The sequence below is a fragment of the Haemorhous mexicanus genome, chromosome 29, assembly GCF_027477595.1.
Source record: "Haemorhous mexicanus isolate bHaeMex1 chromosome 29, bHaeMex1.pri, whole genome shotgun sequence".
Lineage (NCBI taxonomy): Eukaryota > Metazoa > Chordata > Aves > Passeriformes > Fringillidae > Haemorhous > Haemorhous mexicanus.
In genome coordinates this window covers 2,353,107-2,375,573 of record NC_082369.1, presented here as the reverse complement: position 1 = coordinate 2,375,573, position 22,467 = coordinate 2,353,107, and the positions used below count along the sequence as shown (strand labels likewise).

Genomic DNA, 22,467 nt, shown 5'->3' with positions numbered 1-22,467 from the left:
GACACGACGGTACTCAGGGTTAAAGCGACACGGCCGGGCACTTTAGGACCCAACCTTAGGCTCTCTAAAAAAGAGAAAGAGACAAGTTTTTAAAATTCTCCATGTCAGAGAAAAGGCGGGTTTTTGGTTTCCTTCTCCTGCATGATCCGGAGGCACAGCTCTCTCGGCTCTAGCTACCCCCTGCAACAGGAACGGGGAGGTGAGCCAGAGCTGCCCGGAGCTGTGCTTGGCCCTGGCTGTGTCCCTGGCTACCCAGCACATTGCTGCACCCGGGGCTGGGCACTGACCCTGGCTCAACCCATGCACATCCAGAGCAACCATTTCCTGCTTCTGGAATGGCACGGCTGGGGGAGCCAAGGTGAGGGCTCAGCCCCTCCTCGTCCACATCCCCGAGGGGCACCCAACCCTGCCACAAACTCATTCCACTTGGCACACAGTGGTGCTGGCACAACCGGCTGAGTTTGCAGCAGGCTGGGGTTCCCCAAAGCCCACGAGGCTGTGCAAGACCTCCCAGGAAGTGCAAGGGTGGGTCATGGTCACATGCTTCTGATTTTGCCACCAAGGTGGCTCCCCTCCTGGAAGGCCGCCACTCAGTTTGTTCAGGCTCCCATAATAAATAGGGGAGCAAATTTAGCCCTTCTCCTGGGAAGGTGGTGGCTCTTTTCCTTCCTGAAGTACAGGAGCGGGATGACTTTTGGGGCAAGCAGGGGCTGACCCCACTGCTGCCTGGCTGCAGTTTGGAGAGGGGTGTTTTGCACAGCTCGTTTTGCTTCCCAAGCCCCCCACCCCCTCCCAAAGAAAGGAGAGAAGAAGAAAAGAGCGTTTACGTACCATGGGACTTACCCCGAAATTGGAGGCGGCAAAGCGGTCAGAGGCGTTGGCATTGCTGGAGGCCGTGGTGTGGGCATAGTAGGCGTTGATGTTGGCCAGCAGGGTGCTCATCACCGCAGGCACACCAGGGCACATGTACTTGGAGGAGAGGCAAGCAAAATGCCTATGGAAAGAGGTGGCAGCAGAGAGTTAGGGCCATGGGAAGGGATGCAGGGTTTGGGGTGCATAAGTCATTGAATCCCAGAGCATCCCAAATTGGAAGGGACCCACAGGGATCATCAGTGCAGCCCCTGTCCCTGCACAGCCACCCCAACACCCCCACCCTGAGCAGCCCTGAGAGCGCTGTCCAAATGCTCCTGGAGCTCTGGGACCATTCCCTGGGGAGCCTGGGCAGTGCCCAGCACCCTCGGGGGGAAGAACCTTGCCCTGAGCTCCATGCCAAGCCCTGGCCCAGCTCCAGCCCTTCCTGGCCTCCTGTCCCTGTCCCAGAGCTCAGCCCCTGCCCCTGTGCCTCCCCTCGGAGGAGCTGCAGCCCCCAAGGAGCCTCCCCTCAGTCTCCTGTGCTCCAGCTGAAGGAGCCAAGTGCCCTCAACAGCTCCTCAGCCCCTTCCCCAGCTCCATGTCTCTCCTTTGGGCACTCTCCACCAGCTTTGGATCCTTCTGATTTTGTGGTGCCCAAACTGGACACAGGACTTGAGATGAGGCTGTGCCAGAGTGCGTTGGGAAGGGGAAGGATGGGTGCACAGGTTTGGGGCTAGTCTGCACCCATGGCAGGGAGGTGAGTGCCAATGGCAGCAGGAGAGGAAGATGGGGACAGTAATCCTTCAACTGGGGGGTGGGTGCAGCTCCTCTGAACCAGACTGGGGCACAGGACTCACGTCATGGCCTGGTAGATGGACTCCACCCCATAGCGCATGGCAAACTCATCCACAATCTCCTGTGCTGTCTCATCAAAGTAAACCTTCCAGGCATCATCCCCCTTGGCATCGGGGATCTTCACCACCCCGTTGTTTTGCAAATCCGTCACAAAGTGGAACAGGTTCTGGAGGTACAAATGAGTCCTGTCAGCTCCCCAGGGCAGGTGGTGGCAGGGTGGCACTGCTGGGGAGGGGGCCATGCCCCCTGTGCCTGTCTGGGCTGCTCACCTCATGCAGGCAGGTGTACTGAACATGGTAGGGAGCCACCTTCTCCTCGCCCTTGATCTCCACGCTGATGTGCAGCCGGATGGCTCCTGACACTGCAGACTTGTCTGTGCGCTTGTCTGTGGGTGCAGGGAGAGAGGGACAAGGTATGAGGCTTCCCTGGGGCAACCCTGCTCACTGCCAGCCCCAAAGAGAGGCACAATGCTCTAGCACAGGGCCAGGGCTGAGGGGACACCCAGCAGGGTGCGCAGCCATGCTGGGGTGTGATTTGGCCACATTTCCAGCCGCTAGACTTGGCCTTTCTGTGTCTCGGTTTCCCTTCTGCAGGAGGCTGGTGTTCTAGAACCTCCTGGGTAGAGGGTTCTGAAAATGACTCTGGGAGAACACTTTATCCTGATGGCTTTTGATATTAAATATTTCTAAGAGCAGACCCTGCTGCAATAGCCTTCAGCCTATAGCTGGCAGCACTTCCCCCTTGGAGTCCAGGGCAGGCGGTCCCAGGCTGAGCAGGATGTGGCACCCCCTGAGCCCAGGGCGAGGATCCCAGGCTGTGCTGCTCACCGAGGTTGTACCAGACGTCCATCTCCCCGCTCAGGGTCCGGACCTCGATGATGGTCTGGCCCAGGAAGTCGTCGGATTCCCTCTTGAAGCGCTGCTTGACACGGGACTTGATGTCATCATCCTCGTCCCACACACGGACCTTGATGCGGTCAGAGGAGTTGTGGCACTCGCTGGGGAGGTGACAAAGGGCAAGCCCCAGCATGAGCAGTGAAACCTTGTCGGAACTCAGGACATCCCTCTGGGAGTCCGGAGTTTCCTGGGACCCTTGCCAGGGGGCTCGGAGACCCTGGCACACAGCCCAGAACACCAGTGGGTTCGATTATGAACCACGGAATAACTTGTCACCTTTATAGAAAGAGATAAAAGCCACAATAGTGTAAATAGTGTAAGAATAAAATAATTACAGAGTCTAAATGTAGGTTTTAAGATTTTTGGTATAGGGGTTTCTGGTGACAAGATGGAGGGATTTGGGCGTGTCTAGCCTTTCTTTTTCTTCTCTACCTCCATCTTGTCTGGTGATGTTGGCACTTTTAGATTGGTCTAAAGTAGAAACTCACTGTCTAATATAGATGATAGGTATTGGAAAATAACTGTAAATATTGTACACGTAGTTTGTAGTATATAAAGATAACACCGCCCTGGAGGAGAGGGAGGAGTGCCTCTGGCTGTCCTGCCAAACGGATCTCGGCTGGACAGGGAGAAAGAACTTTATAGATAAGATGCAATAAACAATCTTGAGACCGAAAAAATGAAGAGCCCTGACTTCTTCTTCAAGCACCGGGCTGGGAAAAGAAACTTTCGAACTTTAGTCGGGGTCACTCTGACCAGCTAGAAAGAGAGACCCCGGCAAAACCTCTCCAGCTACTCCCCATCACTGCTTCCCAAAACAAAAGGGACTAGTACAAAGCAGGAACCAGGGAAGAGAGCAGATGCAGGGGCACCAATCCCCTCCCAGCAGACTCTATGCCGCACCCTGGCAGCTACAGCACAGCCTGGATCAGCCCCTGGAGTCACACCCTCATGGCATAAAACAGAACCCCAAGAGACCCCAGCACCTCAATGGGAGCAGGATGAGGCCCAGCTGGCTTCCCCCACCCTACTGGGACATGGCAAGAGCTAGCACAGCCTGGCACAACCACGAGTAGTCAGGGAGGGGAATGGGGAGACCGGGGATGAACTTACAAATGGAAATTCTCCTCCCAGACTGGGTTGAGATTGCCGTAGATAGTTTTAGTCCTTTTTTTTGTCTTTCCAACCTGGACAGTGACATAGGGGTCACTGGAACCTGTCTTATCCTTTGCTTGCAGTCCCTGGGCACAGACCACTGCAGCACAGCACAGCACAGCAGAGAGAACAGACAGAGAGATGTCAGTGCCATGGCCACACGAAGATCCCCAAAACAGGCACCTGTGTCCCCCCACAGGCTGAAGCTGCCTGGCAGAAAGAGAGGCTGAGCAATGGGGACATTCCTATGGTCCCCAAGACTGAAGGTGACAAGCTGCCTACCCGTGATGCTGATCTTGGCCGACCATTTGGAGGTGCCATCCAGGACGCTCTGCTTGACCGCCTTCATCTGCTGTGTGTGCGTGGTCTTGTTGACCCCAAACACCTCCTGGATCAGCTCAAATATCTCTGGTTTGTTGCGCTCCCGGATCTTCATACGGTCCTTGAGCACCATGATGATGTTCTGGGTCCGGTCCTCTGCTCCATGCTTGGAGCTCTTCTCTGCTGCTCCTGGGAGAGGACAGGCATGGGTGAGATGGGCTGGCGGGCACGTGGCACCCAGGAGAGAGACAAGAGATCTCACAGCTTGGCATGGTGGGCTTGGGGAGAGGGACAGGAGGAAATGGCCTCAAGTTGCACCAGGGAAGGTTTATGTTGGGTATCAGGGGAAACTTCTTCCCCAAAAGTGTTGTCCAGCCCTGGGCCAGGCTGCCCAAGCAGTGGTGAAGTCACCCTTGGAAGTGAGCAAAACACACGTGGCTGTGGCACTTGAGGACACTGTTTAGTGGTAATCACAAGGGTGCTGAGTTGATGGTTGGACCTGATAATCTTAAAGGTCTTTTCCAGCCTTAACAATTCCATGGTTGTACAATTCCATGCATGAATTAATACAAACCTGGAGGGATCTATCCCCAGCCCAGGATGAGTCTGCTCTGCCTACTACTTCTCCCATGCCCAACTCAGGAGCGGAGCTCTCTGGGGCTGCTCCCTCCTCCCTCTGCAAGGTGAGAAGGGATAAGGCTGTGGGCCCCAGGTCCTTACTCTGCAGACAGTCAGCGTTGAGCAGGTCCTGGCACTTCTCGTGGCACTTGACGCCACACTCGGCGCAGCGCATGCCCTGGCGGGCAATGCCCCACAGCAGCCCCTCACACTCGTAGCAGTACGTGGGGGTGGTGGCCGTCCACACCTCAAAGTTGTGGGGCGTTGTGCAGGAGATGGGGTACACTAAGGCTTGCAGGGTCTTCTTGTAAACATGGTTTTTCTGTGCAGGGACAGGGGAGAGAGGGGGAGAAACGCTGAAGCCGGGCAGAGGATGCACTTGGGGACGTTGATTTAATGGTGGCGATGATGATCTTATAGGTCCTTTCCAACTCTAATGATCCCATGACTCTATCCCCAGGGGCTGCCATGAGCATCCCGGATGCTCAGGCATCGCCAGAGGATGCTGGTGGAGCACAGACTCTGCACCTCCACTGCTGGCTGGGACCCCCCAGCCTCAGTTTCCCCCTCCCCATCATCCCCAACCCAGCCCACCCCAGCACCTACCAGCTCCTCATTGTTCAAGGTGCTCGAGGCCAGCGCAGATGTGATTCCTGCTTTCCTGGACTGGACCAGGGACTGTGAGGAAGAAAGAGAGTTCCCAGATCCAGCAGACAATGAGAGCTCCCTCTTACACCCCTAGAGGCTGTGAGACACCCAGAACAGAGCCCAAATCCAGACAGGGAAGGAACCTGCTGCATGGGGGGCAGTGGGGACAGCCCAGCCCCCACTGATGCCAGCACTACTGTGCAGTGGGACTGGAACCAGTGCAGCAGCCTATGACATTCCCAGTTCAGCGCCAGTGGGGCAGAGCCTCTCACCATGTGTCTGAGACCCCTGGGGAGATGGGGTGGGGGGCACTTACCATGGCCTGTGGGCAGCCAGGGCCAGCAAGGGGGGAATAAAAAGCCATTAGTGCAAACACTTCCCAGGAGAGCCCCTGCCCTGCCAGAACCAGTGGGAATTGGGGAAATGTCCCCTCATCCAGCACTGAGCAGTCCGTGGTGGGGGGACTGTGTCCCCAAGCCACAGCACTTGTTACAGCCTGCAAATCCCAGCAGGGAAAGGCAACAGACCCCCAAACCCCACACACTGCCCAACCCATAACCCCCCACCCTCAAAACACCAACACAGCACAGTGCAGAAGCATCAGCAGCTGCCCAAGAGGGCTGGAGTGGGGCACCAGGTTGGGGACAGCAAGGGGATGGGGGAATGTGGGGAGACGGGTTGGGAACAGAAGGATGGCACCCCAGGGAGGGCACACAGTGGAGATGACAAGGTGTAGAGAGGGGGAAGGAGGGGAAGGGCACCTAATTCTGGGGGACAAGGGTGTCTTTGTTTCCAAAATTGCTGTCTCTTGTCAGCAGGAGTGGAAGGGGGGACCAGCAGAGTGACCCTGTGCAATAGAGCCCAGGGACTGGAGGGGACCCCATCATGGGGGGCCCATACACTGGGGGTCTCCAGCCCCATACATTGGGACAGTAGGGACAGGAGCACAGGGTCTGGGCAACTAGGAAAAGCCATTGCCAGACCTCCCCTGGTACAGGGCTCTGTCTGTCCAGCACCAGTGAGGTCCAAGCTGCAGGGACAGCTTGGCACTGCAGCTGGGACACAAAGGGACCAGGGACACAGCACCAGTAAAAAAATGGGAAACCAGATACAGCCCTGGGAAACCTCAGGCTGATGCTTGGTGTAGGGACCAGACCTCCGTTAAAGGGAAGCACCCTCGGGTAGGGAGAGCCCAGCTCCCCACTGCAAGGAGGGCCAGGAGCCCCCCCGGGCAGTGTGGGACGCCCCCGCCCCCTTTTGGCAGGGCTGGGGGCAGGAGGGCTGGCCGGCAGCCCCAAGGGCGCTGTCTCTTTAACCCCTCGCACCGCGCTCACCAGATCGCTGACTAGAGGGAGAGATTTGCGTCCAGGCTTAATGTCGGGCATGCTGTTAATGCAGCGCAGAAACCTTACAGCCGCCCCCCTGCCGCAGGGAAGGCCCAGCCAGGCCACAGGAAAGAAAACAGAGAACACAAGCCATGTTAGAGGCAGCTGGGGAGCGGGGCACGGGCGGCGCAGTCCGGTGGGGGGCAGCAGGAGCAAAGCTGGCAGCTGTGGGGGCGTGCCTTGGGAGGAACCTCACCAAATCGCTAACTAGGGGGATGGGTTTTCGCTTGCGAATGTCCGGCATGCTGTCTATAATGATCAGCCCACCACCAGGCCTGCAAGAGAGAGGAGAGTCAGCGGGCAAGGGGAAACTGAGGCAGGAAGGGGCCCCCTGCTGTTGCCCCATGGTCACTCAGCACTTCAGAGAACCACGGAATGGTTCGGGTTGGAAGGGACCTTGAAGCCCATCTCGTTCCATGCCCTGCTAAGGGCAGGGACACTTTCCACTAGATCAGGTTGCCAACCTGGCCTTGGATACTTCCAGGGATGGGGCAGCCACAGCTGCTCTGAACAACCTATGCCAGGGCTTTACCACCCCCACAGGAAAGGATTTCTTCTCAATATCTAGGACTTGGTGAATATGACTGCAAAGCAACCCCTGTGTGGCCAGGGTCCCACCCATGGGATCCCCATCCCCACCACCACCCCAGCCAGGGTAGGGATCACTGAACTAAAAACTAAAGGAAAAGGGATTTTGGTAAAAAACTGATTTTTCGCCACATGAAGCTTAACCATGAAGTGAAACCCAGGAGAAAACCTGCCCAATTGGCTTAGTCAGCTTTGGCTTTGCAGTGTGAGGCTGCAGAGCTGGGGTTCCCTCTGGGACCCCAAAGAGGAGCACTGAGCAGGTAAGCTTCAAGTTTTGCTGCAAGGGAACCCAAGGCAGGAATGGAACTTCACAGCCCTGCTGGAAAGAAATCCCTGGAGTGATCTGAGGGTTCTCAGGCAACCTACCAGCTTCTGCATGTCTATGTCCATGGCAGGGCTGTCTGCGAAGGCAAGACAGGACTGAGATCTCCAGCCTATCCAGGTGAGAGGCTCTGGATTCCCCATGACACTACTCCATGAGGGAAGCAGGAGTTGCCACCCCTCCTCATCCCCATCTCAATTCACCTCCTCGCTCTCCTCCTCAGCAGCAGCTCTTAGGGTCACAGAGCAATGTCATGTCTGCTGGCTGCTCCAAAAGCACTGACCAGCCCCAAAATTCAGCTCCAAAAGACTGGCCTCCCTGAATGCCCACAGCTTGGCAACCCTTCCCCACACAAGCCCATTGATGCTGAGCTCATTAATCACATCCTAATGAGGAGGGGGGCTGAGATCCCAGGGGGCAGAGTGCACCCAGCTTCCCCTTGTACTCACCCGCCTTTGAACCACAGGGATTTTTCTCCATCACCTTCCCCGCGGGCCTGGAACACAAGGGACAGTGTCAGGGCACAGCAAGAGCCACCAGCATGGGGACAGCCCCCCAGGGCAGTGAATGCTCACAGGGAAGGATGAGCAGGGTGGGCAGAGAAAAGTGTGCTCCAAAACCAAGGGGGCTCTTCCCAGCAAAGAGCCAGCACTGGGAATAAATCTCTTTGGGAGGCTGACCTGGGTGAGCAAGTGGGTGGGCTTCAGCAAAGGGGATGAGGCTGGCAAAGCAGGGGGCATGGCTACACTGTGTGAAAATTCAGGGCTTGGGGGAGTGAAGAAGCATCACAAAAGCTCAGCAGGTCCTCAGGGACCCACAGCAGTTGGGAAAAAGAGCAGGGAAAAGCCAAAGCACATGGAAGAGGGTGTGTGTGCAGGGATCATCCAGCAGTGTCAGCTACCCCTGCAGGCAGGGGATTATTTTAGAGGAGAAGGGCAGAGAGACACCATTAGCCCTCCTTCATGGGCAATCCCTGAGCATACACGCACACACAGGGAAGGCACACACAAGGCTGGCAGGTTCCAGGTGGACATGCTTACCTGCAGGCAGACTACACCCCTTCCCTGCAGGAAGGGGAGATGCGGGTGCAAGGGCCATGGTGGTGGACAACTGAAAAGACAAGCTGTGGGGAGGGGGACCGAGACCCCGGGGAGCGAATCCAGAGCCAAAACAAAAAGAAAAGATGGAGGATGGAGTCTAAAAACAAAACAAAATATTGTCAACTCAGCCGAGGGAAGAGGATGGGGGTCTCGCACCAGCACACACATGCAGCACACACGGGGGATCCTCAGCACTCCCAGCCCCTCTGGGGCATCCCACTTGGTGGCAGTGGGGTTGTGGGCACCACTGTTGGCAGCACCAAGTCCGTGGATGTCCCTGGAATCTGCCCAGGTGTGGAAAGGGGCTGTGCCCCCAGCCCTGAGCCATTGCAGTGGCCAGGGGGTCCTCACCTCCTGCAGCTGCATGCAGACCTTGTTGAAGGCTCTCAGCCAGTTGGCTTTGGCTCGTGCTTTGGGGTCCTGCACCTCCTCTTCTGCTGGCTCCCTGCAAGCACACACATCCCCTGTCACCTCCCAGCACAGCACCACGGAGTGGGGAGCAGCCCCCACACCCCCAGCAGGTCTGAGGCTGCAACTGGGGGCTCCTGATGTGCCTTGAGACAGTGTGGCCATGGCAAAACTGCCTCTTGGTACCAGGAAGGACTGAAAAGGCAGGAGTTCCTGCTGCAAAGGGCAGCCACAATCAGGGCAAAGCACTGTGGAGAAGCCAGAAGCTTCCCCACTCTCAGGAGACCCTGCCCTGGGCACCTAAGTGACAGTTGGTGACAGTTGGTGACACAAGCATGTGAATTAAACATCCTTTGCCCCCCATCTCCCCAGCACAATGTCCTCTAGCCACTTCCCACCACAGCTTCCTGGGTAAGGAGCACTCAACACCAAATGGTTCCAAGCCCAGAGAAAAGTGTCTGCCTGGACATTCTAAGTGTTGTGGGGTTTTTTCTCCTCTCCTACAAAATCAAGACACGGAGGAAAAGCAAAGAAATGCTCCAAACATATCAGTCTCCTGGAGAGCCTGGTGTGATGCAACACTGGAGAGAAGAACCCAGAACCACTTTGGGAAGAGGCCATGGGCCTCTCAGGAGATGAACCTGCTCAGACCTGGGGGCTCTGTCTCTGCTAATCTGGGATCCTCAGAGCAAACCTGGGATCCTCAGAATTAACCTGTGGTTCCCAGTAGTAATCCACAGTCTCCAGTGCTACTCTGGGGTCCCAAAAGCTAATTGGGGTCATCAGTGCTAATTTGAGGCCCTCAGCACTAATCTGGGGGTCCCAACACAATTTGGGGTTCTCAGCACAATCCATGGTCCTCAGCACTAATCCACAGTCCCCAAATCCTAGCACAGGACCCCTAAGTCCCCTGCCCAGTGGGTAATGCAGGCAGACATGACCTGAGGCCCTCAGGTTCCTGCTAGGTCTTGGGCCTAAATATCCAGTTTTTTTAAAAACAGCTCATTACACATTAGTTTAAATTTGAGATTCTCCATTCCTGGTGTGTAATTTAAACTAAATAAAAGGCTGAAAAAGCCCATCACAACAGTTCACCTCTGTACAGAGGAGTGACACTCACTGAAAATGGAAATGATGAATAATGATATTTGAATAATCTGTCCCCAAGACATGAATTATTCACATGCTGCATCAGGAACCTGACCACCAATTCATTCACTTGTACAGCAGAGGAGGCCATGGATAAGCTTATATCAGGCCTAGGGAGAGGACTGACTTCTGTAAAGTAAATCTCCTCCTCTGACCAACCTACACCCAGCGTGCCAAGAGCCTGTGCCAGAGGAGAGGAATCACAGCCTCGAGATCCCAGGTTATAAACCTGCAGCCCCAGCAGGTTCTTGAACACTTTGAGCCATGCTTAGCTCAGGGGGTGGCTGGGCCCAGGCAGCATGCCAAGGGTGCTGGCTCTTGCCTGGGTGGCACAAGGTGGGCTTCCCCCACCTCGACGGCTCAGGCACCTGGAAAAGCTCCAGACACAGCAGAAGGTCCCTGGTCCTGCGCCAAGCACTAGCACCACCCCTGAGCCACCTCCAGAGCATCCTCAGTGCCTCCAGGCACAGTGCCATCCCAGGGACACCACAGGACAGCTTCCCCTCGTACCTCTCAGCTGGTTTTGGGGGCTCAGTCTCCAGGGCTGCCTCTTGCAGGGGAACTTCCTCCTCTGCCCGCTGGGCCTGGAGGGCCTCAGGGGCTTCCTGGGGAGCACAGGTGTCCTCCTCCTTCCTTTCCTCTTTCCTTTCCTCTTTCCTCTCCTCCTTCCTTTCCTGCTGCTGAGGCTTCTGCTGTGGGACCAGATGGGGTTGCTGTTGCTGCTGCTGCTGCTGTTGCTGCTGCTGCTGTGGCTGCTGTGGCAGGGGTTTCTGTGGTGGTGGGTATGTTTCATGCTCAGGGGGTTCATAGGTGTCCGGCTCCCGCAGTTCCTCCTCCTCCTCCTCCTCTTCCAACTCATCTTCCTTGGGGTAGCCTTCCTCAGTCTCACTGTAGTCCTCAATGAACTCTTCCTCCTCCTCCTCCAGGTAGAGATCATCATCATCCTCCTCCTCCCAGCGTGGCGAGTCCTTGCGGTAGCTGACGGAGCTGTGGCAGGAGTGGTAGGAGTCCCCGTCCCTCTCGTCCAGCTCCGAGTCCCTCAGGCTCTCGTTCTCGAAGTCCTCGCTCAGCTGGGAGCTGCCCTGGCTCAGCTCGGCCGACGAGGCATAGCGGCTGCTCCCTGTGGGGCTGAGGGGCAAGGGGACACAAGGACAGGGCTCCCATGGGTCCGTGTCACCCCAGGCAGAGCCCCAGGGCCTGCACCAGGGGCGGGAGGATGTGCAGCTCCCACTGGGAGCATTGGGCTCCTCGTCCTAGGAGCCAAAGGCACAGAACCAGGAAATTCCGTCGGCTGGAACCAGCCCCCCCAGCAGGGGCACTCCGAGCTCCCTGCCTGTGCCTGGGCTGACAGTGGGGATGGGCTGACAGTGTCTGTCTCCGGGGCTCACCCCAGCCAAGGGTGGGGGCAGCAGCACCCCCAGCCAGATCCTGCCTCCTGCTGCTGCCATTCACCCTGTCCTGCCCCTGACACACAGATCTGTCACCCGTGCTCCACACAGCCCTCCCAGGCACCCCCACCCCAGGACACACCCTCAACCCCCTCACTCCTCTTGACACCATCCCTACCCGGGGGGGCCCTCTCTGCTCTTGCTGCCAGGCCAGACTCCTTCCCCCACCCAACTGCCCTCCCAGCCCCCTCCTCTCACAGCTGCCTGCACTGGAGGCCCGCATGGGCCCTGTGGCCCGGGAGGCTGCCAGGGACAGGGCAGCCCCGTGGCTCCGTGGGGACAGGCTGACAGAAGCAGACATGCAGACAGGACAGGGACATGCCGAGGAAGAGGCCGACACCACGTCTCCAGCACTGGCAGCCAGGGCTCAAGGGGTGCGTGAGAGGACAAAGGTGAGGGGCTGGGCTGAGCAGAGCCCAGAGTGGCTGAGCCAGGCTATGGGAAGCCAGGGGACACCACAGGGAGGAGAGTGTTGGGGGATGGCTCAGGCTGGTCCCAGCTGGGAGGGGTACTGGCATCATCCAGGTACCTGGGGAAGGAGCACTTGGGGCACAGGGATGCAGGAGACAGAGTTCAAGCTTGGAAACCTCACACCTCCCCATCCTAATCCTGGCCAGAGCTGAGAGAGGGACATTGCAGGATCCCAAATCACTGCATGAAGCTTTTGCCCAGACAGGCACGCCCTGGCAGGTGACCAGGAACAGGGAGTAGCATTTAAGTCCCCAAGGGCCCAGTCCCACACCTGCTGACACAACAAGGAACTGGCAGCAGTGCTGCCAGACAGTCACAGTGCCAGCAAGCAGGACCAGGATGCCGGGATGTCACCCCATGAACTGGGGTGCAGCTGCAAGAGGGGCTGGGGGAACACCTGGAGCATCCCAAAGCTGTCCCTGTAGGAGGCTGATTCAGGGCGGGGAGGGTGGCACAAGGCCGCCCTTGCCAGGACTGGTGTTGGCCTCACCATGGCTGCAAGGACCGACCACAGCACTCTGCGACGGCACACGGCACACGCACAGGTAGCGACCCACCTATCCGATAGGTCTAGGGACCGCCTGCTCTCAAGGGAAGGCTGGCGGCTGGTCCGCCTGCTCGACTCAGAACCGGACTCAGCGTCGCTGCGTCCGATTGCGGCAGAGTCTACACTACCATAGCGTCTGCCAGGGGAGGAGAGGAACATGGTCAGCGAGGTCCCACCGCCACCCGCCACCCCCTGCTGCCATGGGGACACTGGCAGGGAGGCTCTGTCCACCTGGATGGGGCTGGCACTTTGGGCTGGGCTCTGCCACGTCTGTGTCCCCAGCCACCCCACGCTCCACTGTCCAGCTCCCAGCAGGGACAGCCAGGGGCGGGGGGCCCCAAACCCAGTGAGGACAGAGGAGGACAGTGTCCCAAAAGAGCCTGAAAACTTCCCAGAGAGAAGGAAAGGCTTGGATGGGGCTAGCACCACCCCGCTCTTCCTCACCTCATCCTTCCCTCTGTCACCCACCGCACTGGGAGCGCCATCCCTGGCGTCACCCTGGGGACCTGCTGGCCTCTGTCACCTGCGGGGGAGGTTGAGAGAGCCAGGCCCAGGGTGAATTGGTTGTGGCCACTCTACCTGATGGGAGCCTGGTCCGAGTAGTCCATCTCGTAGCTCTGCATGGAGTCAGTGTAGGAGTCGCGGGAGCTCTGCTGCTGGTGCCTCATGGGGTACTGGTGCACGGAGGCGTTGGGCTGGGACGTGGTGTAGTAGGGTGGGGGAATGCTGTTGCTGGTCTCACTGCGGTAGTCACTGTCCCGGTCATCCACGGTACTGTCGGGGTCATCATCTGCAAGGGGCCACAGTGAGTGAGGCAGGGGATGGCCCAAATCTGCCCCCCACCCTGTACAGACCCTTTCGTGCCACCACTCTGTCCCCACCGCTGTGGGACCATGCTGGGGAGGTGGGCCCAGGGCAGGATGAGGGGCGAGCTGACATGTCGTCAGCACAGGAAGGGTTTGGGGGGATGAGGGGAAGGTGGAAGGGGAATTTGGGACATACAGTAGGGGGAAGAGGATGGGGGCAGGAACCCTCCCTCTGCCCCACCCCACCAATGTTCCACCACAGAGGCAAAGCCCGAGCTGCTCATTGCCTCTGGGACACCCCAAGGGCACAGAGCTCCATGGTGCCATATCCCCACCAGCCCATGGGGACAGCCGTGCCCAGGACAGGGCACTTGGTGACACTGTCCTCACCCAGTACAGTCATGGCACAAGACCACAGGCTAGACCCAAGCTCCAGGTTCTCTGAGCCCTGGGCCAGGCAAAGAGGGGTGTGCTGGGGACCCTCAGGCTGGGAAGAGAGGAGTGGGCAGGATACTTACTCTGCTGTTCTCCCCAGCCAAAATAATTCCAGTTGCCTACAAAGAAAGGGGCAGAGACAATAAAGATGGAGGCAGCTGGTTGGAAGGAACCAGCATCTCCCAACCAGATGGGTTGGGGACACTGCCCTGGGGACAGCATCCAGGATAGGGCACACTGGCACTGGACACTGCCTGGGCCTGAACATGATGATACCAAGCTGGACTGCAGACAGTGCCCGAGGTAGGCATGGTGTCACTGACCCAGGCTGTGGACAATGCTATGGCCAGGCATGATGGCACTGACAGGGGACGGGGCCTGGGGTTGGGCACAGGGGCACTGAACCATACATGCCCCTGGGGTGGTTACAGAAGGGGGAACTGAGGCATGTGTTGGGACAAACTGAGCTGCCACCCCAAGTGCCTCTGCAGGGCTCCTATCCAGCAGCCCCCAACACCAGCCTGCTGCCCCTTGCCCCAGTGGAACTGTCCTCATCAGCCCCATTGCTCCTGTTGCTCCCCTCCACCCACAGGAAGGCTCAGCCACTGTGGAGCCGGGAGACAGCAGAGAAACACTGGCAAACACAGGAAGGACAACAGGAATGGGGATGGGGACAGGGTATGGGGTGAAGTTGAACCCCACTTGGGTTGGGATCCAATGCCCCAAAGCAGATGTGGAGCCCACCCCTTACAATTCCTCAGTGTGGAGAAAGGAGGGTGTAGGGGTCCCACAGCGGGGCAGGGACAGAGCAGCACTTACAGCACTGTGAGCCATGCACAGGCAGAGGCTTTTCCTGCTCCTCCTGGAAGGCATACTGGGGAGAGAGGGGCTGGTGAGGGCTCCTGCTGGCAGCACTGCCCCTGTCCCCTCACCCCAGGCCTGGCAGCACTCACATCATCCTGGTCCCGCATCGCGTTGAGCTGCTCCAGTTTCTTGGCCCAGTACCTGGCCTCCTCCTCAGGGATATCTACGAGGGCAAAGACCCCAGCTGGTGCACAGACCTCCCCAAAATAGCCCTCAAGCTTTTGGGGCCACAGGATCAGACCCTCAGCCTCATCTCCAAAGCTCATGAGCACCCCTGGGGCTGAGGGTAAGGAAGGACATAGGCTGAGCCTGGGGGCTGGGGATGGGGCACCCACCCAGCGGCAGCTCAAAGCGCGTGTCGAGGAGGATGCGGTGGAATGTCGGATCCTTGGTGCCGGAAATCTCATTGTCAGTCATGATGACCTGGGAGTCAAGTGTGAGCCATTCCCCAGGGCCCTCCTGTCAGGTAGAAATGGGGTGAGGAGAGCTCCCAGACCCCCATTTTGTTTCCCCACAACTCCAGCACACAGGGTGTGGCCCCAGGCAGGATGGGGAAGGCTCTGCTTGGCCCAAAGGACAGCTGGGGGTGGCACATGTCCCTTGGGGTTCAGCAGGGAGATGCCTGTGCCTGCCTCCCTACCTCATTGGACTGCCTGATGGTCCGGAGGGGGATCCACACCGTGCCCACCATAGTGTCCCAGATGAGCCCCTTGTTCCAAACTTCCACAGTCAGGCCCAAGTCCAGCCGATTGATCTCACTGGGAACAGGAAATGTATCAGGTTACCCCCATGAAGTTAACCCCCCTCAGGTCTCAGCTGCCTCCTGGGACCACCCCAGCTTCTACCTGTCCCTTTGGGCCCAGGACTCAGGTGAGCCCCTCAGATCTGGGGTCAGGGCAGTGGGGGACTCCCCGTGTTCTTTATGGGGGCAAGGGGGAGCAGCAGAGATGGGGGAGCTCAGGGGACCCCTGGACACTCACAACATGAAGTCCTGCTCCCAGGAGGGCAAGTTGCCCCGCACTGCAATGGTCGTGCTCTTGACATTTTGCACCTTCAGGGTCACATAGGTGTTAAACTTCTCTGTGGGAACAAGCAGAGGGTGAAGTGACCCCCAGTGTGTCCCCACTCCCCAACACTGCCCTCTGCCACTCCCCAACACTGTCCCCCGGCCACCCCCACACACACCTCCCTCAGTGCCCCAGTCCCAGGAAGAATCCTACATCTGCCAGGGCTGGTAGGATGTGAGCCCCATGCTCTGTCCAGGGCACCCCCATTTGTGTGTGTGTGTCCCCAACTTGCCAAATGATGCCTCCAGAGCTAAGGGTCCTCTCGACCCCCTTCCCCAGCCCCTCCTCTGATCCTGTCACACCCAACCAGCCCAAGAACCCCCCAGCCTCTCTCCTCAGGTGGGGTCTCACTTACCTTGGGGCCCATCATACTTGGCCTTTTTAACTGTGGGGACAAAGGGAGGGAAGAAAATCAGGCTGAGACCCTGGGGAAAGGCTGGGGAATCCCCACCAGGGTGTCAAGGGGGTGGGAGGACCCCAGTCCTGGTTGACCCCCACACCCCCCCAGCTGCCAGGTGAGAAAAGTGCTGGGACCCCCCATGCCAAGTGAGGGTGAGGGATCAGATATGAGTTGGAGGTGGGCACCAGAGGGGAGAAAATGCTTCCCCAAAAACCTGCTACTCTGGGAAAGCTTGCAACCCCAAATGACCAGCCTTCCTCTGGCTGAGGGGGTGTTACCCCCCCTCACCCCACATTTTTGACTTGGGATTTATTTGGAGAAACAGATGATGTTACCACCCATATCCAGAGGAAAACCTGTGGCCTGGGGGATGCTGTTCCCACTCGACTCCCATCTGGGTGGCCCAGCAGGACCAGGGTTAAGGCTCTCCCAAACCACCGACCCACATTTCCCACAGGAAACTGGGTGGGTCAGGGGCTTGTAACCCTCCCTGACCCAAAACAGCCCCAGGGATGGAGGAGATGCCCCCCCAAAATCCTATACAGCCCCAAAACACACCCACTGCACCCCAACCCTGTCTCCCCCATGGGGGCACTGTGGGGCTGGTTCCCATCCTGCCCATTGTGGGGGGCAGGGAGCCTCTGATCCTGCTTAGCTCCACGGGAAACCCCCCAGTTCTGGCTGACACCCCCCCAGCTTTACCCCGTTGGGTGGGGGGAGGTCCCCAGCTTTTGGCTGCGGGGGGGGGGCAAGGGGAGCCGAGCACAGCCGGTACCGACGCTGTCAATGCCGGGGGGGGCGACGGGGCCCAGGGGTGTCCTCGGCGCTGTCGGGAGGGGACCAGGCGGGGAGGGAATGACACAGCACCCGGAGAACGCTTAAATGACGCGGGCGCCAGCGGGTGCAGGACCAACGTGACCGAGCAGGGATGAAAATAGCCCTGGCGACATCAAAGGTAATTTGATTTCGGGTACGTGCCACTCGCCAGCCGCTTATCACCCGCCACCAGCGCTGGAGGGGACGTGGGGCTGCCGCCAGCGCCACGTGCCTGGCAGGGCTGGGAGGAGGCCACGTGGCACCAGACACCTCGGGGAAACTGAGGCAAAGGAAATCATCACCTCGGAAAGCAACTGGGGACCCTGTAACTCGGCTGCCTGCCCTGTGCCACCGAAAGGATGACACGCTGGGTGGCTTTTTGCCCCAAGGAAGGTCACCAGCGACGTCACTGGCAGCCATGTTCCCAGAGAATCACAGGGCTCCAGAGATGGGGAATTCACACTTGGGGGATTGGCACAAAGCTCCGGGATCCCAAAGATTCTCGAGTGGCACCAGGTTGGGAGCCTGGGGGCTGCCTGGGAATGGCTGGCACCACTGTGTGTAATGATTATGTAAATTAAATAGAATGTATTTGTACATTATATTATACATGTTATAAATTGATATTATCCTATTCTAACAGAGCATTTGGAGCCAGAACCTGCCTGTGGCTGACAGGGATCCCCCTTCCCCCGGGCCCAGGGGCACCCACTATTCTTCACCAGATGCTGCTTCCAAAAAGGAATGGGAGAGCAGAGGAAGGAAAAGCTCCAAAAATACCCGAGCTGACAGGAACAAACAATTACCCAGGGAACACGTGGCTTTCCTGGCTGTCATCTCCTGCCAGGGAGAAGTCCTGCTGTCACCATCTGCAGGAAGTGCTGCCCTCCCATCCATCAAAGGGTCCCTAAAGCTGGCACAGGGGTGGTGAGTCCTGGGGTGCCACCCTGGGGCTAAATTCAACCTGAGTCCCCAGGCAAGGAGCTGAGGACAGTGTGACACTCATGTGACATCAACAAGCTGGGGTCTTCCCAGCCTGGGGTGATCTGTCTCCTCTCAGGGGGTGTTGAACAGTTGGGGAAATTGAGGCAGCTGGCAGAGATTAGGCTGGGAATGGCATGAAAACTGGGCTGGGCTGTTGGCATGACCCAACAGGCCTGTCTGTCTGTCCACCCCTCTGCCTGTCCACACATCCACCCTGCTGCCTGTCCATTTACCAGTCTCTCCACCCACCCATCCCTCCAGCCATCCACCCATCCATCTTGCATCCATCTTGCTGTCCATCCATCCTCCCACCCCTCTATCCATCCATCCACGCCTTTGTACTTCCTGTCTCTCCATTCACCCATCCTTCTGTCCGCCCACCCACCCTTCTGTCCATTTTCCTGTCTCTCCACTCACCCATCCTTCTATCCATCCATTTGCCTGTCTGTCCACCCACTCCCACCACCCACCATTTGTCCATCTCCTGTGCATCCATCCCTCTGTCCATCCATTTACCTGTCTCTCTGTCCACTCCCCTCCCTGTTCACCCACTCATGCCTCTGCCTGTCCACCCCACTCTGTCCACTCACTGGTCTCTCCACACACCCATCCCTATGTCTATCCCCCCACATATCTGTCTGTCCATACCTATGTCCTTCATCCAACTCTCCGTCCCCCCCTACATCCATCCATCCATCCATCCATCCATCCATCCATCCATCCATCCATCCATCCATCCACCCACCCACCCCTCTATCCTTCCTCTCCCTCTGTCCCTCCACCCCTCTGTCAGTCCACCCACCCGCCCCTCAGCCTCCGTGATCACGTCTCCCATCCCCTTCATGCATCTGTCCCTCCGTCTCTCCATCTGTCTCTCCAGATGCCCATCCGCCCGCCTGTCCATCTGTCCGTCTGCCTCCCGCCACTCCAGACACCCCCCCCCGTCCCCACTCACCCCACACTCCCAGGTCACTCCAGTGCCTGTCACACAAGGACACCCCCTGGCATGAAGCCCCCCAGGAGCGGCAGGAAAAGCTGAGGGGAGGTTTTGGGGTGGCACCCCCGCCCCCGGGACCCCCAAAAATAGCATGAGAAGCGTGACCAGAGAGTGGTGACGGGGCACTGGGGGAAGCCCCAGCCCACTCGGAGGTGCTTCTCAGCAGCCACCTCCAGCACCACCGAGGATGTCACCACATGTGACAGTCCTTTAAGTGGCAGTAAAGAGGCACTCCCCCTGCCAGAGGGGGGGCTGGCTGGGGGGGCACACAGGGGCACACCAGCTGTGGCACTGCCACCAGAGAGGGGGCTGTGACAGCACCTCAAGGACACGTCAGGGGGTGGAAGGGGGTACAGCCCCCATCCTGATGAACTCAGGCAGCACCAGGAGAGCCCCATTTTCCTCCAGATTTCGCCTGGGGTGTGGGAATCCCAGACATTCTATGCCCCCCCTTGTCCCAGCTGTCACTCTGCCACCTCCATCCTATGACCCCAAGACAAACAAGTGCTACCCCATCCCCATCAGGATGTCATAGGGCCTTGAGAAGGGGGTAAAGGGACCCCCTCCCAACTTCTGTCCCCCCTTACTGAGCATTCAATCCAAACTGACCAGCAAGGCTGAGGCCAAGCCTGCCGGACTCATTTGGGCACCGAGTTGGGCAGGGTTCAGTGTGCTGGGATCCCCGACCTGTGCACTCCCCCAGTTCATCCCAGTATGGGGTGACCAACACCAGATCCCCTAAATGGGGACACAGCACCAGACCCCCAGGCTCCTACCCTGACCCCCCCAGCTGCCCTGACTCCCACCAGCATCCCCATGCCAGGTTGGGCAACACCTGCAGGGGCACAGGGGGCTGCAGGAGGTGAGGCTGGGGCTCGGGCTGTAATCTGAGGGGGGTATTTAGGGGTTCACAGAGGGAAGTGGGGAAAGTGTGGGATTTGTGGTGCATGGGGTCTGAGGGAGTGAAAATGTAGAGCTAGATAGATGGGGATGGATGATTTTGGGGGGACTGAGAGAATGTAGAGATGGATGGATGGGGATGGATGATTTTGGGAGTGGAGGGATTTTAGGGGTTGGGGTGCTTCAGGGTGTAATTGGGGGTTGGGGATAGATGTGGAGTGTTGGGGGCACAGATGGGGTGTTTTTGATGAGGGGGTGGTTGGGAATGCAGAGGGCTGCATCTGCAGGATGGGGGTGCCTGAGGATAGGCGTGAGGGGTGGGGTCCTGGGGGGTTGGGTAGGGGGATATATGGGGAGAGATGCGATGGTGGGGGGGGTGTACAGGAAGGGGTGTCTGAGGGGTGAGCACGGTGAGGTCTGTGCTTGAGGGGAGTGTGGGAAGAGACGCGAAGGGGGCAGGATGGAAAGAAGGGGGCTCCGAGGGGGCGGCAAGCTGGAGAGGGTGGGGTGGGCGGCGAGGGGGGAGCCCCCTCCCCACGGCGGGGGAGGGCAACGGAGGGAGCCTGGGGGGATTTTATAGGGGAGCCCCCTCCCTCCCCGGCAATGGAAAGTTATGGGGGCAGCTCCCGCCCCACGGCGCTGGGAGGTTATGAGGGAAGCTCGGGAGTTGTTCCGGGGGGAGCCCCCTTCCCACAGCGGGAGGGGAGCCCGGGAGGGTTCCGGCGGGAGCCCCGTTCCTCCCCTGCCGTCCCCATGGGGCTGAGAGAGGCGCGGAGGGAGCCCCGTCCCTCCCGGCGGGCTTTTGGGGTCAGGACCAGCGTTCGGGGGGATCCCGGGGCGTTCCGGGGGATCCCGGGAGGTTCCGGGGATCCCTGTGCGGGCAGGGCGCGCCCACACCCCCGCCCCTCCCCCACCTCCGCTCCCGGCTCCCGCGCCGCGCGCGCGCCCCCGCCGGTTCATTCATAAATCCACGCGCCGGGCGCTCGTGAATGAAGCCGTTCCCACGACCCCCCCGCCTCACCGCCCCCTCCTGCCCGCACTCCCCGCAGCCCCGCAGCCCCGCGCTCCCCCCTCTCCGCCCCGGGCTCCGCTCCGTCCCCGCGCGGGAGGCGCCCCCCGCCCGGCCCGTGCCCCGTGCCCTGGTACCTCCGACGCAGAGCAGCGACATGGCGGCGGTGTGGGCGCCGGGGGGCGCGGGGGGCGCGGGGGGCCCTGGCCGCCGCCCGGCTCTAGCGCGCCGCCATCTTCCCTCAGCACCGCGGACAGCGCCTGACGTCACCGCCGCCCCCGCCCGCGCGGCACCGCCCCCGAGCCCCGCCCGGCGCCGGGGCCGAGCCGGGTCTGGGGTCCCGGGGGGGGGCTCGGGGCGCGGATCGCGCGGCACGGCTCGGCACGGCACGGAGCGCGGAACGTTCGGCTCGGCACGCCACGGCACGGCACGGAGCGCGGAACGCACGGCACGGCACAGCACAGCCGCAGCGCCCCGCGGAACGGGCGGGGGGGTCCTGCCCGAAGCGGGGGACGGTGCTGTCCGGGGTGGGTCTGGCTGTCTCGTACAGCCCGGGAGGTTGTGGTGCCCTCCTTTCCCTGGCAGGGTGCGGTCTGGCTGGGCTGGGGGAGCTGTGTCCAGCCCTAAAGGGGGGTGGTTTTGGGGTGTAGAATTTACCGCACCCCCCCCACCCAGGCATGCATCCCCCCCGGGCCATGCTGGGCATGTTCAGAAATGGGTCTGAGCAGGTGGGGCACACTGTCGTTGTCAACCCCCATTGTTGTGCCCTCTCTCCTCTTGGCCACCAAATGTGACATCCCAAAAAATGCTCAGATCTGGACAGCGATCCCAGCTCAGGGGCTGCAGAAGCTGCCATGGTCCCAGACAAGGACCAGCACCCAGCTCCAGATGTTGGCCCTCATGGAAGGGGTCCCACATGGGAGTAAAGCAGAGACCTCCACCTCCATCACTGGGGACATGAGCTCAGACAGGGCTTCATCCTGTCCTTGTTTGCCTCCTCTTGCCATGGAGCCAGGTGATGGGCTCACACTACCATCCTGCTGATCCTGGTGGCTCTTGCAAAGGTGTCACCACGTACTCCCATGCGATCATTGCATCTTGCAGGGACCAGCAGAAAGCCGCATCAGGAACACCAGGGGGAAAAGAAACTCCAAGGGAAACTGAGGCACAGAACAGCAAGGGAAGATGTGCACACAAGGGTACCTGTGGGACTGAGTGCCCTGGCCTGACCCTCACGCTGGTCCCTCATCACTAATGAGTGGTCCCAAACAAGCAGCAGGGCCTGACCCTCCCAGAGCAGCCCCAGCCCCTTGACAGCGCAGTACTGGAGCCACTGGTGGCAGGAGATGTGGCAGCTGGACATCCATGTGTGCCCTCACACACCTGCACACCCCCCATTACCCCCACACGAGCACAAAGAGCCCCG

The 22,467-nt window shown here is 59.3% G+C and overlaps 1 protein-coding gene across 1 annotated transcript in view; it reads right to left on the bottom strand.

The window, feature by feature from the left end:
* UNC13A (unc-13 homolog A) overlaps positions 1-21,254 on the bottom strand; it is a 37,821-nt gene extending 16,567 nt beyond the window's left edge. Inside the window, exons 1-21 of the mRNA XM_059870004.1 lie at positions 21,179-21,254; positions 16,291-16,320; positions 15,849-15,948; positions 15,509-15,626; positions 15,204-15,327; positions 14,958-15,031; positions 14,824-14,878; positions 14,088-14,123; positions 13,343-13,553; positions 10,808-11,425; positions 9,092-9,185; positions 8,090-8,136; positions 6,927-7,005; positions 5,304-5,375; positions 4,800-5,019; positions 4,041-4,268; positions 3,717-3,858; positions 2,535-2,704; positions 1,977-2,092; positions 1,710-1,873; positions 832-994 (exon numbers count right to left, since the gene is read on the bottom strand). Of these exons, the coding sequence (XP_059725987.1) occupies positions 832-994; positions 1,710-1,873; positions 1,977-2,092; positions 2,535-2,704; positions 3,717-3,858; positions 4,041-4,268; positions 4,800-5,019; positions 5,304-5,375; positions 6,927-7,005; positions 8,090-8,136; positions 9,092-9,185; positions 10,808-11,425; positions 13,343-13,553; positions 14,088-14,123; positions 14,824-14,878; positions 14,958-15,031; positions 15,204-15,327; positions 15,509-15,626; positions 15,849-15,948; positions 16,291-16,320; positions 21,179-21,200 (2,883 nt within the window). The 5' untranslated portion in view covers positions 21,201-21,254. The remainder of the gene's footprint in view (positions 1-831; positions 995-1,709; positions 1,874-1,976; positions 2,093-2,534; positions 2,705-3,716; positions 3,859-4,040; positions 4,269-4,799; positions 5,020-5,303; positions 5,376-6,926; positions 7,006-8,089; positions 8,137-9,091; positions 9,186-10,807; positions 11,426-13,342; positions 13,554-14,087; positions 14,124-14,823; positions 14,879-14,957; positions 15,032-15,203; positions 15,328-15,508; positions 15,627-15,848; positions 15,949-16,290; positions 16,321-21,178) is intronic.
* Between the last annotated feature and the right edge of the window lie 1,213 nt (positions 21,255-22,467).